This window comes from Sebastes fasciatus, chromosome 11 (assembly GCF_043250625.1).
Source record: "Sebastes fasciatus isolate fSebFas1 chromosome 11, fSebFas1.pri, whole genome shotgun sequence".
NCBI classification, from domain to species: domain Eukaryota; kingdom Metazoa; phylum Chordata; class Actinopteri; order Perciformes; family Sebastidae; genus Sebastes; species Sebastes fasciatus.
In genome coordinates, this window is record NC_133805.1 from 14,882,453 (window position 1) to 14,899,180 (window position 16,728).

General features: G+C 37.6%; 1 protein-coding gene across 1 annotated transcript; it reads right to left on the reverse strand.

The window, feature by feature from the left end:
- Positions 1-1,632: 1,632 nt before the first annotated feature.
- Positions 1,633-6,025, reverse strand: LOC141777027 (phospholipid hydroperoxide glutathione peroxidase-like). The gene is made up of 7 exons (XM_074650952.1): positions 5,868-6,025; positions 4,433-4,527; positions 4,113-4,257; positions 3,867-4,018; positions 2,645-2,669; positions 2,481-2,540; positions 1,633-2,133 (listed from the first exon to the last, which is right to left on the reverse strand). The coding sequence occupies exons 1-7, from the start codon at positions 5,931-5,933 to the stop codon at positions 2,101-2,103; spliced, it is 576 nt and encodes a 191-aa protein (XP_074507053.1). The 5' UTR covers positions 5,934-6,025; the 3' UTR covers positions 1,633-2,100.
- Between the last annotated feature and the right edge of the window lie 10,703 nt (positions 6,026-16,728).

The following is a 16,728-nucleotide window of genomic DNA, read 5'->3' on the forward strand; positions in this document are numbered from 1 at the left end:
ATCCCCTTTGCTGCTGTACACTGAAAATTTCCCCACTGCGGGACTAATAAAGGAATATCTTATATTATCTTGTGTTTTTACAAGCAATGTTAAGAATCATAATATTGATTGAAACACTGTAATTAAGTCAAATCTGCCCCCACATGCAGGGGTGATTGTAACAGCATATGGGGGCCATTGAAAAAATACAAGTAATACCTTCATATAAATACCAAGGACCACAATAAACTCCAAGAATATAGATATAGTTAAAACAATTTATTACAGGGCTTTGTTGAATTCTCGATTCTGATTGGTCAATCACGGAGTTCTGCGGTCTGTTATTTCTTTATAGCAGACCGTTGCTATATAACAGACCGTTGCTATGTATAACAGACCGTTGCTATATAACAGACCGCTGCTATGTATAACAGACCGTTGCTATGGGCGCAGTTCTGATGTCAGACTCTGGCGGACCGTTTTTGTGTCAAATTATTGATTTCTTAAGTAAGTAGCCGTGTAATAAATGGGATAATGTACAGCTAGCGTGTCATTAGTCATTATCTCTTACTTAATATCCATTGAACAATTAATTACTTTTCTACTTAAAATAAAAAAAAGTCTTGGCAGAAAAACTTTAAGTATGATATTTCAGTTTGTCCTTTGGCAGGCAGAGAGGGATCATCACACGTCTCCCATAAACCAAAATTATGAGATTCTTCGTCAAATTTTTTTATCGTGTATAGTTTTTCTATCCATTTTTTTCTTCCAATGTAGCAGTAGTATTAAGTTTAAGTAATTTAAAACCTACATCTACATGGGAACGTTTTTTTATGTATTTTCCTTGTCAATTGCTACATTTGCAATTAATTGAATGAATCCTATTAATTAATTTACTAGGGTAACCTAGGCTCTTTTAGTCAGTGTACACCACTGGTCAGCTGAACATGAAACAAACAAGAAATTTGGCAACAGACAAGCATACCATTCAATATATACAGTATGGAGAATATAGTTTCCAATAATACATGAATAATTTATTAATATTTACATTGGTTTAAATGCACCATGAAGTTCTCTTAAGGAAATGTCAATTTTCTCTACAAATACTAGTTATTTCCAGGAAACTTCCTGGGAAATTATCAGGATACCCAATAGTATCAAATATTAAGACACAGAACCATAATATAGAGCTTTAGGACATACTGTACATTATAGAAAAGTTATAAAATTATGCCTTTAGATAATTCTATGTCAAATTATGAGATTCTTCATCAAATTGTTTTATCGTGTCTAATTTCCCATCAATTTTTTTCTTCCAGTAGCAGTATGATTAAGTTAAAGTAACTTACAACCTAAATCTACATGGAAAAACCTATTTTACGTATATTCCTGTTCAGTTGCTACATTTGCGATTAATTGGTTTAATTAATTTACTAGGACAGCCTAGGCTCTTTAAGTCAGCTGAACATGAAACAAATGATGAGATTCTTCATCAAATTGTTTTATTGTGTCTAGTTTATCATCGATTTTATTCTTCCAGTGTAGCAGTATGATAGAGTTAAAGAGTGTGTTTTTTTAATAAACATACCAGTAGAGTAACCATTCACAAAGCCAGGAGGTGAGCAAAATAATGATTTCAATATATGCATGTAATTTGACAAATTAATGTCCTAGACAGCATTTATTTTCCAATTTCATGGGTTATGATGTACAGATACAATAATGGGCCCTTCGGCAAGTTAAGTGCAAATAATATTATCAGTAGCTTTTCAGAAATCTGAGGAACATATGGCATAAAATTGACATTGACACATGAATATATTTGTCACTTAACATTCAGAAAGGACTTGATGGTATTTGTATTGCAGAGAGGAATGGCTGAGTTTGAATTAAGATGTGGAGGGTCTCTACTGAATGAATGTCCTCTCATATGGTCTTATGGGTCTGGCATAGGTGTGTTCTGGGGGTTAGTTGCACGCTGGGGTTCATCAGGCCTGCCCTGCCCAATATTGGGTTTACAGACAGGCCGTCACTGGTCCAGACACACACACACACGCCAATACCCTGAAGTCCATGGGAGAGGTCAGGGGTCAAACAAACACATAGGAGACAGTATTATTAAAGGTACGTAGGCAGATCCTTCTCCACCACCTGTAAAGAGAAATAAGTAGAAATTTTACTATGACAGATATGTCGAGTGGGGAATGGCACCGTTGCAGCACCACGGACAGATATCAACTGTTCACTACAAAGCTGAATAACATGGATAAAAAGGCAAAAATCTAAACAGTGGATCATTTATTTACCAGTTCCTCTACCCTTTTAATCCATCTTTTTTATACAGTCTTCTTTCTCTCTATATCAGCTTAAACTATGACAAACATAATGCAACCGATTGATATTAACAAAGCTAAATTGAACTATGCACCAACATCATATGAAAGTTGCTGCATTCACACAGCATGCATATTATTAAAAGCACACTGAGTGCCACTTACGCTGGGATCATCATTTGGCCCGTATCTCTTCACAACTAGCCCTTCTCTATTTATCAGAAACTGTTGAGGAATAAGACATCAAAACATTAGCATATTTTTCATGCGGTTGAGAATTTTACTGAAGATGTTTCTTAAAAAGGGATAGTGCTATATTAGCAAATTACCTTTGTGAAGTTCCATTTGATGCCACTGTGGAGAGAGAAAAAAATTACTACAATACAACCTGAGAAACTTTTTCATTTAGGGACCCACTCACTTCCAAGCTAGTAAGTAGCTTGTAAAAAAAAAAAAAAAAAAAAAAAGCGATATGGGGCACTGATTTTTTATGAATTTGAATGTTTATCAGATCACAAATGAGACAAGAATTAGCTAGCTGGCGCACCCCGCCACCCCCGCCACTAGGAGACTACTTCGCCGAGAGGAGACCGGACAGAAGTGGCATTTGCATAGTATCATGTAAATACTGGAATGATTTACATGCCCTTTTCAAAACTAGCTCACGGTTATTTGTTGTAATGAGATGACCATGATAGTGTAATCTCTTCAATGTTGTAAAAAACTGAAAAATTTTACAACTTCACAAACAGCGAATGAGAAACAAAGAGGAAGAAAGTAGTGCGATGAGGTTATAGAAGCTGAACAGGATGTGTACGACACAGTGTTCTCATTTCAGGGTAAATGTGAAAAATGTAACACTTTATTTGTATGAAAAAGAAATTATAAATAATATAAAATACATTATGTCTGTCTCTATGTGTCAGCCCTGTGATAGACTGGCGACCTGTCCAATGTGTACCCTGCCTTCGCCCAATGTCAGCTGGGATCGGCTCCAGCCGCCCCGCAATCCTGAATAGCGGGTAGCCATTACAAATAATGGATGGATAAAATACATTATTTGTACCTTCTCCATACATCTCTAACTTTAAGAGATGACATGTGCTTTCTAAGGAATTTTTCAATGTATTTATTTTTAACCAACATGTGGCCTATTCTTGTAGTTTGGGCCACCATTCCCATCATTTATGGTTACATTTTAACCAACAAATTAATTACCGAGAAGGGAGACATGATGACCTCCAGCTTTACAAAACTGTTAAAAGTCCTACCACACTGAGATGAAATTGGTGAGTAAATTATAACAAGAATTATGCCCATGATTATTTAGGAATTCATTCAACTTCTCACAGATAACTGTACATAATGGTTATTATTAACAATAATGTGCTGAAAACATAACTTCTTCAGGATGTAGTGCACAGGGTCTAAGCAGATATTCTAATCACCCCTCATTATTAAATTCATGTTCCACTAAAGGCTGTTACTCATTTTGTGAACACGTCATGAGACTATTTGTGAAGTAAACAGTAAAATAGGACAATAACTCACTTTCCAAAGGTTCCCTTGCCTTTGGGCTGTGCCTTCATCCACTTCCACAGAGGGTGAGCGTCGTCTCCATTCACATCAATCTTGCTGAAGAGGTCAAACTCAACTTTGTAACCTTTGGCGAACTCTTTAATCTCTGCATCAGTCCCTGGCTCCTGGATCAAACAACAACAACAACAAAAAGTTAGAACATTTGAAATATATATTTATAAATATAAAGCTGTGTTGTCATCAGTTTGTCCTTGTTACCTGTCCTCCAAACTGGTTGCATGGGAAGCCCATGATGCGTAAACCTTTCTCAGCGTAGGTGGCGTGCATTTCCGCTAGCTGAGTGTAGTTTACCTTGGTCTTTCCTCATTTAGAGGCTACATTTCCGATGACACATACGTACCCTCTGGCAGGGAAAAACAGATCAAACAAGAGGTTAAACTACAAAAACAATTATGCTAAAACATGACAACTGCAAGAAATATTCCACTCTGTACTGCTGCTTTCAAACTCTATGAGAGAAATTCCTTAGCCTTTATTAGACCATAAGATTACATTATATTATTGTTTATATATTTTACCTGTATTTCTCAAGAGACTCTTCATTGCCATCAATATCCTTGGCAGAGAACTCGTAGATTGACTTGGCAGTCTGCCAGTCTCCCACCTGAGCACACTAGAGGTGAAGAGTGGAAATTGTATATAGGTGAGAGTGTGTGATTGAGTAAGGCAGCTGAGGGTAAAGGTTTGTCAGGGCTCAAGTCCATGAAAGCAAACCAAAGGGCAAAAGTAAGCTCAAGGTTGAGAAGATAAACAAGATGACTCAGATAATTGGGAGGAATGTCAAGTCAAGTAAGCACAAGTCAGAATGAGGAAATGAAAGAGAGTTGCACCATGGCCTATTCATTGTGCCATCAATAATGTTGTAATTAATTTACCCTACAGAACAGGTTTAGCTTGGAAAACCCCACAGTTACTGACTAACACGCATGTCTATCTCACTCACTCAAGAGTAAGAAAAGACAGTACATTAAAGGTCCCATATTGTAAAAAGTGAGATTTTCATGTTTTTTATATTATAAAGCAGGTTTAAGTGATATATAAATACTGTGAAAGTATCAAAATACTCAATCCATGGAGAAATACACACAGCCCATATTCAGAAATTGTGCGTTTGAAACAAGCCGTTAGGATTTCTGTCCATTTGTGATGTCACAAATCTACAATATTTAGACCATTTCACAGTTTTAAACGTAAACATACTAAATGTGTCCCAGTTTATTTCCTGTTGCAGTGTATGTGATATCTTCAGCTGACAGGAAGTAAACCTGGACCCTAGCTGTTTTCTAGCAACACAATTACGTTGCCATTCCGTTGAAATGCACTGAAACGGAGCGTTTCAGACAGTAGGGTAAATACAGGTATATTTAGACAGACAGTATGAGAAAAATAATGTGTTTTTTGAACATTACAGCATGTAAACATGTTCTAGTAGAAGCCCAAAATACAAACATGAACCTGAAAATGAGCATTATATGTCCCCTTTAAAAACAAAACAAAAGATATTATATATTAAATAGGATTAAAGGATAGCGCATATTCTCCTGATCTGATGTCAATTTACATCACCTGGCTTTAAGAATATATTACCACAGGTTATTAGCAACTTTAACGACATCTCTATCTCTTCATGTTATCAGAGATAATGCTCCAGCACAGCCAGCCAGCTAATAACAACGGATTTCATAACAACAACAAAAACTGAAGCAGTTGAGTGAAGCTAGAGAGGTAAACTGTTAGTTAAGTTCCTCTCTGTGGATGTTAAACTGACGACATTTCGCCTCTGGCTTTTACACGAAGCTAGTTTAGTGGCTGCGTCAACATCGGACCATTTAGTCCGTTACACCGCATTTAAAAAAAGAAATCTGACCTATAGGCAGTTACCGGAAACATAAATGTTTTAATCACGGCACACATAAAGTAATATACATATATTATCGTGCTCTATATATTTACCATACTTCTCGATATTCCTCTGCTCCCTATCAGACCCAACAACACAGTCGGTCTCAAGAGCCGCATAGAAGCAACACTGACTGGTAACCGCTGTCACGTGATCTGTTAGTTAACTCCGCCCACTGAGGGACAGCGCTGCGCACCGGTGTTACACCCAAATCCGTCACCAGCGAAATCTGTGACTGCAGACCCAACGACACATGGTGTCACCATCAAATGTGACCCCACCTGTACCTATCTTTTGCTTTTCTTTTAGAGTTTAGAATAGAATAGAAAATACTTTGCTTTTTATGTGCTAAAGGCAGGAATTTAAAAGGGTACATTACAACAACATATTTTTGTGAATATATTTTTAAAGTAAAAATATTAAATTGTTGTGGTTTTTTTTTATGATTTTTGTGTGTTCACATATTGTGATCTATTGTTTGGTGTTTTGTTTTTTTTCGGGTTTTTTTTAAGGTTAAAGGAACACATACACATACTTGTAAAAGGGACATCCAGACAGCAGCAACAACATATATAAAACAAAAAAAGAAACATAAGAAAAAGAAACATAAGAAAAAAAAAACAACTAAACATTTGTTTTAATTTCCCCCAAACATGTCAGTTTTAGTTTTTGTAATTAAACGTTTAATGTGAACATTTACATTTACATTTTTTAAAAAGATTTTCACTTTTTTGGCCACTTTGGGGCAGTGAAAACACGTGAACACAACGATATCAGCTTTGAAGCTGACATGATTGATCTTGTTAAAGGTCCCATATTATAAAAAAGTGAGATTTTCATTTCTTTTATTATGAAGCAGGCTTATGTCCTATATAAATACTGTGAAAGTATCGAAACGCTCCATCCACAGGGAAATACACACAGCCCGTATTCAGAAATTCTGCATTTGAAACAAGCTGTCAGGATTTCTGTCCATTTGTGATGTCACAAATATACAATATTTAGACCCTTTACACAAATTTAAACGTAAACATTCTAAATGTGTCCCAGTTTATTCCTGGTTGCAGTGTATGTGAATGTCATCAGCTGACAGGAATTACACATGGACCCAAGCTGTTGCCTAGCAACGCAATTCTGTTGCAATTTCGTCGCAATTCCATCGAAATGCGCTTAAACTGAGCGTTTCAGACAGGAGGATATTGCATATTCAGGCAGACAGTATGATGAAAATAAAGTTTTTTTTAACTTTACAGCATGTAAACATGTTCTAATAGAAACACAAAATACAAGTATGATCCTGAAAATGAGCACGATATGGGACCTTTAACGAAACAATTGCTTATCAATTAAACATCCATTAGTTACAGAACAACATCATCTTTCATTTGGAGTTGTGTTTCTGGCCACCTGACGAATGTAAGTCCAATATGCGTCTCTTTTAGCTCTGTTGTTGGTCTCCTCTGCCTCTTTCGCTGCTAAATGCTCCACTAAGTTCATCAGCTAGTTGTTGTATCTTTGTCTATTTTGGGTGCTGAGCAGGTAGTGTACAGTGGGGTTTTTTAGGACAATGGACACAATGACAGACTTTCTTTCTTCTTATAGCAGCCTGAGTGTGATGCTTGTGTTCACCCACTCACCGGGGGAGCAACCATGTGATAAAATTACTTGGGGAATATGACATTGGACTTCTTGCCTAAACATGTTTGTGCAATGGGGAAAGAGTCCGCTGCCTTGGAAACACTGGACAGCAACAGAGAGCCTGCAGGCGTACACACACTCATATTTAGTGAAAGGCTAATGATGCACACTTATGTGCTCTGGAAATCTGATAATGTATTCTTGTCACAAACCAGCTAAAAGTGTGGGATGAGGAAGGTTTAAAGCAGTGTTTTTATTTTAAATAAACATAACTATAGGATAATATTCTATGCTAGGGAAAAATGCCAAACAAACCAAAAGCTAGAGATGTGGAGCCTATAAGGGAGAGTATGGCTGGCTTAAACAGGCCTGGTGGAGGAAGAGAGGCTGAGAGGGAGGGACGTACATTAACACTGTATTGAATATGTTAAGTCTATCAACTAGGAATCGGGTATATTAAATCTATGGAATATACAGCACTACTAACATTTGTTGCATGCATTGACCAAGTTTACCCTTGTGGGTCAGTATATTAATGTATGCTGTACATTCAAATTAGATAATATTTCGTATCTCATTTAATAGGAAGTCAACATCTTCTGGACCACTGGATGACTTACTCAGCAGGTATCCACATGCAAGAATTATTCTTATTTTTTTATTTTTTTGTACTCTTCACTTCTGTCTAAAGGTTGAAAATACTGTAAAGTACTGATGTGTCAAAGTTAAGAAACTATAATGGTTACTGCAGTTTTACTGTTTTCCCCTATCTGCCCTTTTCCAATTACTATGACATATATGAATCAAGATTGAACAGTATATGAAAGTGGCTTGTTCACATTCAGCTGGAAATCAGTCATCAAAGCTGTAGTTTAATTCTTCTTCCAACAGAGGGCACTATCTAACTGTAGAAAAGATACATGTCTTTGGATGCAACATGAAAGTTATGTTATACACAAGTTTATTCAAAACCACAGCATCTTTTTTCTCTTTTCACTGCACGTAAATTAGGCCAAGAACTAATACATTTTCACACCCTTGCTCTGGGATGTTTTTTTGAAATAGACTCCAGTGGTCTGACGTCAGACCGGTGCCACAATTAAAGTCGCCATGAAACAGCATTTTGCTTCTTTAATTGGATGTATTCCCTGCTGAAGCAGGATATTGGAGTGGGACCTAACACACAAAGGAATCACTCAAAAGTGTAAACTAAGGATGAAGATATCAGTCGGTATATTCTGTAGTAAGGCATTTTTAAGTTTAGGGGGAGATAAATAACAGAAATGGGTGCCTCAAACTTATTATTACTAATGATTTATTATATTTATAAAGTGCAAAGTAGCAGATTTTGTCAAGGATCCAACTATAAAGTCCTGGATTGTAATCCCTGGTGTATACATCATGTATGATATTTACCCTCTGAGACCCACAATAGACCTGTTTTTGTCTTTTTTTAGGGGGGGGACGGGGGGTCTTTAGGGGGAGATAACATGTCAACAGTAGATGTCACATAGAAGTGGTGTACATCATCTAAAAGCTGGGCATCTGAAGATTAATTTGAGAGCAGTATGTGACAAGTTGTTCTAGTCATAAATCAGAAATAAACACAAATTAATTAATAATTGTTTAAAATCAGTTGTAAACATGGGGTTTAGAACATTATGATCGAAGTATGTGATGGTCATTCCCATGCTCTATTATGCCTTGTAAGTTGTTGCAGTGATTTTTGGGTTGATACCATTTGTTACACAGATTTGGTGCTAAATGTAACCATTTTTTTTACCTATGGAGGACTCTAAAATACCACATTAAGACACCAAGACCTTGAGGAACACCATAGAAAAAGCCATGCTGTGATTTGGTATCAAACATTTTTGACATTTTGAGATTTCTGCAGGAATTGCATTTTTCAGCGATTGGATGGCGAGCACGTCTGTCCATCTGGATCACGAGGGGCCAATGGATAATTAAATGGAAGCCCCATGTGAACTCGTTGTTAGTGGAAGCAGCGGGTTGTCTGCCCTCTGACACGTACACATGCATGCTGGAATGCACAGTAAGTGTGCTCGGGTGACGTTGAGGCCGTGTCTTCTGAGGAAGAGGCTTTTAATTAGAGTTTGACAAAACACAGAAACTGCCACTGGTTTCCACCTAAAACATCCAGTTCAGAGCCTCTAATTAAACACTGACATACAGCCAATTAAAACTCAAATGAAAGGGGTTCTACTGTAAGAGACATCAGGACAATCTATGTGTGTGTGTGTGTGTGTGTGTGTGTGTGTGTGCGTGTGTGCGTGCGTGCGTGCGTGCGTGCGTGCGTGCGTGCGTGCGTGCGTGCGTGCGTGCGTGCGTGCGTGTGTGTGTGTGTGTGTGTGTGTGTGTATGGAATAATACAGTCGGTTTTTGCTGTGTGTATGGTTTTTCCCGCTTAGCTGTACAGAAATAAATTATAATTTAATTACCTCACATGAACTGTGCACAGAAGCTCTTCACTTATTAATTATACATCGTGAAACACAAGAACAATTATGTGAAATGCATCATGTGAAGCTCTTGGACCCAAAATAATGTGCACTTGTTGCACACACTCACTTTAATTCACACGTGCAAACTTAACACTTTAATTAAAACCATGAGGATAACAAGACCACTGGATGACATTTCAAGCTGCTGCATGACACATGTATGTCATCCTAACAACTGTACAACAGGCTTGGTATCACTTGAAAATGCAATGAGCTTTATTTATTTGTTTATTTGTTTACTTTACCACAGCTGTCAGGTTGTAATTTAATGAACTGCTCCAATCTGAGGCAGAACTGGGCGGCAAGCCAGCAGCTGTTACAGGTCAAATATGCAAAACATCACTTCATGCACTCTGGAGACATGTGTAAGGAAAAATAGAACATGTTGAAACAAAATACTGTGATTATTGCACACATTCAGCACAAGTTTAAGACAAGAAATGAGAAGACAAAGCGCATATATGCATATATTTGTACACGCAGTTGGCATGGTTGATATGAAAGTCTGCATATAATAGGACATCTCTGATCTATATTACTGAAAAATTGCGTCACATCTATCATGCTTTGATGAATGTTGGGAGCCGGTCCGAACAGCAGAAAGCAGCTTTATTGTTTGTTGTCTTTTCTTTTTTTCATCAAAGAGTGATGCTGGGTCGTACACCAAAGAGACAGTTAACCTGGTCTAAATGATGAGAAATCACATTTGCGGGAAACGCGGGCCATAATGAATAGGAACAGATGGAAAACACAGAAAAACAAACAAGTTTCATATTAAAAGAAGAAGAAAAAAAAACAGTTGCCTAGAAACAACCTCTGCTAAACCTGACTCCCCGACCACCATCACGCCCCACCTGCCCACACCCCCCCACAACACATACACGCACATACGGAGCTATTTGCACCATGGGAGATAAGATCAGATGCTTCAAGAAAAGTTAGGGTTATTTCTCACTGTTCCTAAGCAACAAGTTTGCTGTTTTCTTGCCTTCGCCGTATCTCTCTGTTGGCTCTGCTGGAGATTAATAGTCAGAGACAGAAATTAAGTTGACCATAAAACTTTATCAGCTTCTCTGGAGTTTGCTATCTATTTCAAAGCAAAGTTAACACTGGCATCAGCTGGGTTAGACCACTGGCAGTTCAAAAAAAGATTGTTTTCCTACAGGATAACTATCCTTTGTGACTAATGCTCTAAATTCTGCAGATGATGTTGGAGTTGCACAGGATTTGAATTGCTGATCATCTGTATACTCATCATTTTACTGTAGAGTTGTTGAAAGTGACTCAGAATCAGTGAGTTAATGTTCCTTCATCAAAAAAATGCAATAGATTTAGATTATTGCAGTGATGGCAATAAAAGATGTGCTATATGAGGAGCCCGCTATCATATCGTAGCGCCTTGAGAGGCATATGGATGGTGTTGTAATTACTATCCAGCTCTGCGTATCGCTCTCAATCAAATCAGGATCATGCTGAAAAGCACCACAGATCTGAACACCTACACCACATTCTTGCATGTTTTTAGAAAATGAAACAAAAGGAGTGTAATGAAAACAGATGGCAACCTATATTTGCATTGGCAGAGAATCTTTTACATTTAACCCTTACACTCTGAGGGGCTTGGTTGGCAAGGCAACAGATTCTGCAGTCTGTTTCCCATGGCTGCATCTCAATAGTCCAGATCAGCCTCCTTATCCCTCCATCTTCCTTGAGTAACACGAGTAAGACCAGGCAGGTGCGCCATGCGCTCAAAGCTTCAGTGTTACGCTGACAGGCAATTGGCAGCTCACGACGTCTTACACCCTTATCTTTCAAATCCATCCCCAAGATCAATTTAATACCGACGTTTTAGCTGCCACTGCCTGACCTGCTTGAGCCTTAAATAAATCAGATATCATATTTGAGCTTAGTTAGAAACCTCAGCTTACCTTTCGAGTATTATGTTCCTATATTTCTCAAATATTATATTTCCAAAGATGTTTCCTAAATAATGGGGTGAAATGCACTCTCTTACACAAGAAATGTTTTAATGTGCAGCTACATTTTCAATTTTTCAGATAAACCGAAGGATTAAGTATTCCTTTCGGAGTTGAGAAAATTCTCTTTCTTCTTAAGCTAAATAATCCATTTAAAAACCCATCGGATTGTCTGGAAAGCATCGTTAAGCTGAAAACGGGGCTGTTTTTCTCAGCTCATGAAACGTTGATGCCTGGTTTGATATATGAATCTATCACACTGTAACCAATGTAACCAACACTTATAGAAATCTTGCAGAAATAAGAATGCAGATTCAATCTATTTATCATATGATATATAATGTACTTGTATCATGGGAAGAAATACCAGTGCCAGATACAAACAGAAGGCAGTGTATATGACTAGTGCCCACTTCATTGATCTGGCAACAAGTGATTTTTACTTTAGCCGAAGGTGTTGGATGTAACACATTTACCATATTCCCTTTGAAATTAAACACGCAGTGAAGAAAATGCAAAAAAAAATAAACATGAACATGCCAGGACTTTTCCCGCCGGGGTAATTATTGGACCAAACTGGTCAGTAGCTAAGCTCAAAAACCTCAAATATATTCTCCAGATCCACTTGGTTGTGATGGCAGATCTTTGTGAAAGAACAAAACATTCAGACACAGCATGCCTGGAGTTGGCACAAACAGTAAAAAAGAAATTGTTATGCATCAGACGAAAAGATTTAGTGTTCTGATGAAACAAGAACTGACTCTTCAGCTGTAACTGAAAGTGCTACATCTGGTAGAAAGCAGGCACAGCTCATTAAGCATTTTACATGATCCTGAGAGTGAGCTGGTGTTGAGAGCTGCAGGGACTGGCACTGTTGAGTAGATGGAAATACTATGAGAAAAATATTTTGGAGAAACTGGTTCAGAGTGCTACAGACTTGACTGGGATGGCATTTTGTAGTTCTACATTACTTGATCCTAAGCACAGCCAGCTCTACATAGAAATGGTTTCCTTTGTCCATCCCTGCAACACAATCTCATACAATGGTTCATATGATATCTTACAAAAAGCTATTCCTCATTTTTCGTGCATTTTCCTACAAATGTCCAGCAACTAGTGATGCACAGGGCAACAAAACTACTTACTTAGGTTTATGAAAAGATCGTGGTTTGGGTTAAACTAACTCAGGAAGCGACGTAACTTAAGTACGGAAGTTACGTGACAAAAACGACTTAGTTAGGATTAGGAAAAGATGGTGGTTTGGGTTAAAATAACTAAGGAAGCCGAAGTTACGTGACAAAAACGACTTAGTTAGGTTTAGGAAAAGATGATGGTTTAGGTTAAACTGACTCAGGAAGTGGAAATTACATGACAAAAACTACTTAGTTAGGTTTAGGATAAAATAGTGGTTTGGGTTCAAATAACTCAGGAAGCGGCGTAACTTAAGAACGGAAGTTACGTGACAAAAAACTACTTAGTTAGGATTAGGAAAAGATGGTGGTTTGGGTTAAAATAACTAAGGAAGCCGAAGTTACGTGACAAAAACGACTTAGTTAGGTTTAAGAAAAGATGGTGGTTTGGATTAAAATAATTTCAGAAGTGGCGTAACTTAAATACAGAAGTTGCGTGACAAATAAATCAACACTCACTTCTGGTTTCACACGGGGTACGAACAACGATCTCCTGGGCGAAAGTCTGGTGTTTTTTGACCCGCCCATCCACCCCAACCTCTTCCAAATGTGTCGTTTGTTGCTCTTTAAATTTCTTGGTTCATGATTATGTGGATTACATACAAATTGATTTTGTGGGATATTTACAAATTACAGTGCATTCCTTGTCGTAGGTATAGCTACGAACGGTGTATGAGAACAGCCTGACCACAGTGAACATTAAGTCTGCATCAATATGTTATAAAGTTGGTCACTGTGCTATAATGCAGCTTTTCGAGCTTAGAGATATAAAAAGTCTGCAGGGTGTTTTTTCCAAGTGATAGTCTAACTCTGACAAAAGTTAAAGCTAACTTGATATTCTTGATGTTCTTGATATTGTTCTACTTAAAATGCTAATATCAGTGGTATGGTCCTTTAAATGACAACTTATTTGCTTTCTCGCTGAGACTGAAAATCAATACCACTCTCATGTCTGTGTTATAAGTTTGGAGCTTTAGAGGTGTTGGTAGGTGTATTATTGAAAGAGCCAGTCTAGCTGTTTCCACTCTTTATGTTAAGCTAAGCTAATCACCCCCTGGTTCTGTGGCTCCATGTTAAGTGCACAGACATGAGAGTGGTATCAATACTCTCATCTTACTCTCAGCAAGAACGTGAAAATGTCAAACTATTCCTTTGAATCCTATGAAAATACATGGGATAATGTGAAAATAAAGAATCAGTTATAGTTAGGAGGTGTAAATTTTGACACGGGTTTAAGAGAATAGGAGAAATACTCCAATTACCAAATGTAACACAGCTGACATGTTTTTGCAAAAACTCAAAGCAATAATGACTTTTTTTTAATTATCAGTTCATTTGCAAATATTTTTTAATATATGACTTTTCATCATGGGTTATGTTGTGACTAAAATCTTGGGTGATCTATTTTAATTTGAGGAAATGTCCATTACAAATATAAAAGTCAAGTGGCTGGAGTACTTCTGCTCGTACCTGAGCGACAGATATGACATTTCTGGAGGCCAGGGTAAAACAGATAACATTTCACAAGGTCCATTGTCACTTTTCAGCTGATACGCAATGAAAAAGAGCCATTTGACAGGACAGTCAAATGTCAAATGTATGCCTTTTTAAGGTTTTATCAAAGTGTTCTGCTTCAACTGAATGTGAAAACTTATCTATGGAGGTTTTTGACACAATTTCCAGCAGGAGAGTAACTACACTGTTATGGAACAAGCCAAATGAGCTGCGTTAAATTTTCATTATTACCTTCGGCAAAGGTGAAGACGGGCTGATAATGTTGGATCTCACCAATTGGCGGAATAGTAGCTCCACTACAGCTTGTTATAGAAAATTGACTTCAGGGAACAGAGGCTGCATCTATTTCCTAAAAGTCAGTGAATAAATGAATACGGCTACTCTCAAAGGTTTAGTCATCTGTAGAGATATACTGGTCCAAAAAGAGGACATGAATCATACCAGATAAACAATGGTGGAAGTGTCTCAGTTGGAAATGTACTTGTTAGGATTCATGTCATTTTAGCCCTATTAAGACACGTGATGTGCCGCTGGTTATCGCAGCATTGCACCTCTGCTCTAGATGTTCTTTCAAAAGGGGGATGAGTGCCTCAGCAATATCACAAAGGGGATAGTGTGAGACCCCAGTTCACCTGCTGCCTCGCAGCAAGACTGACATCTGCAGCTGTCTTTAAAAGAGGCCTTTCTCCTTCATGTCCGTCTATTATTTTTTCTTTCGCTTCCTCTTGTTATTGCCCGTTATCTTTTTTTATCTCTTCCTCTGCATCTATCTTGTCTTCTCCCTCCCCCTTCCCACTTTCTCTCTGTGCGGTCCACACCCCGCTGTGTTTCCTTTCCCCTCAAGCAAATTAGTTTCTCTGTAATGGCTCTTCCTCCTCACCTGCACACAAGTCGCATGCACAAGTGCAAGAACACATGCGCACAAGGAAATGCTTAATTAGCCTTTGTGCAAGGAACTGCCACAACGTCCACGATGTGTGTGTGTGTGTGTGTGTGTTTCATCGGCTCATATCACCCTGTAAGAATGTGATAAAACACTGTGATTTCCTGTGATGTATTGAAAAAAAAACTTCTAAAAAGTGTGTGCAACGTTTATGCAGGACTTTCTTTTTTTGTTGCTTGCTTCCACTGAACCTGCAGAGACATGACAAAGAATTAATATGTACTTCAGATTGAAAAAACAGCTGATTAATATTATAGGTACAGAAGATATGTAACTTCCCTTTGTTCTTAATATAGTCTGGGTCATCTCCACAGATTTAGATGACACCTTGGGATAGTGGGGGAAAGCAATCTCAGTAAATTGCACCTCTACTCATCCTCTTTGCAATCTTCTAAGACCTTTCTAGATATTCCCACAGGAATTAAATTGGTAAATATCAAAAAGACCCTTGAGGCCTTTTCAGCAGATAACCACCCGTGACGTTTATCATTTAGCTTAGAGGTCCTTCAGCTCCTTTATGTTGAAGAGATTTCCATGTGCTGGCTATGATGGGAAGATAAAGACAGGGAAAACCTCGAAACTTGATAGAAACAGTGAGTATAGTCCGTCCACACATTGTGATGCAGTGGTAGAGGACGCATAATTATGAAGGACGTTTATTACAAAAACGATTTGCTGTGCATTAACATGGTTTTGTATATATATATATATATATAGGAAAACTTGTATATATATATATATGCATACATATATATATACTGTGTATATATATATATATACACAGTATATATATATATATATATATATAAGTGCTGTCAATCGATTGCTAATTTATATTTAATCGCGATTAATCACTCTTTGTTTTTATCTGTTCAAAATGTACTTTAAAGGGAAATTTTAGATTTAATACTCTTATCAACATGGATTTACATTATGCAAATGTATGTATATATTTATTATTGGAGATCAATTAACAACACAAAACAATGACAGATATTGTCCAGAAACCCTCACAGATACTGCATTTAGCATTAAAAATATGCTCAAATCATAACATGGCAAACTGCAGCCCAACAGGCAACAACAGCTGTCAGTGTGTCAGTGTGCTGACTTGACTATGACTTGCC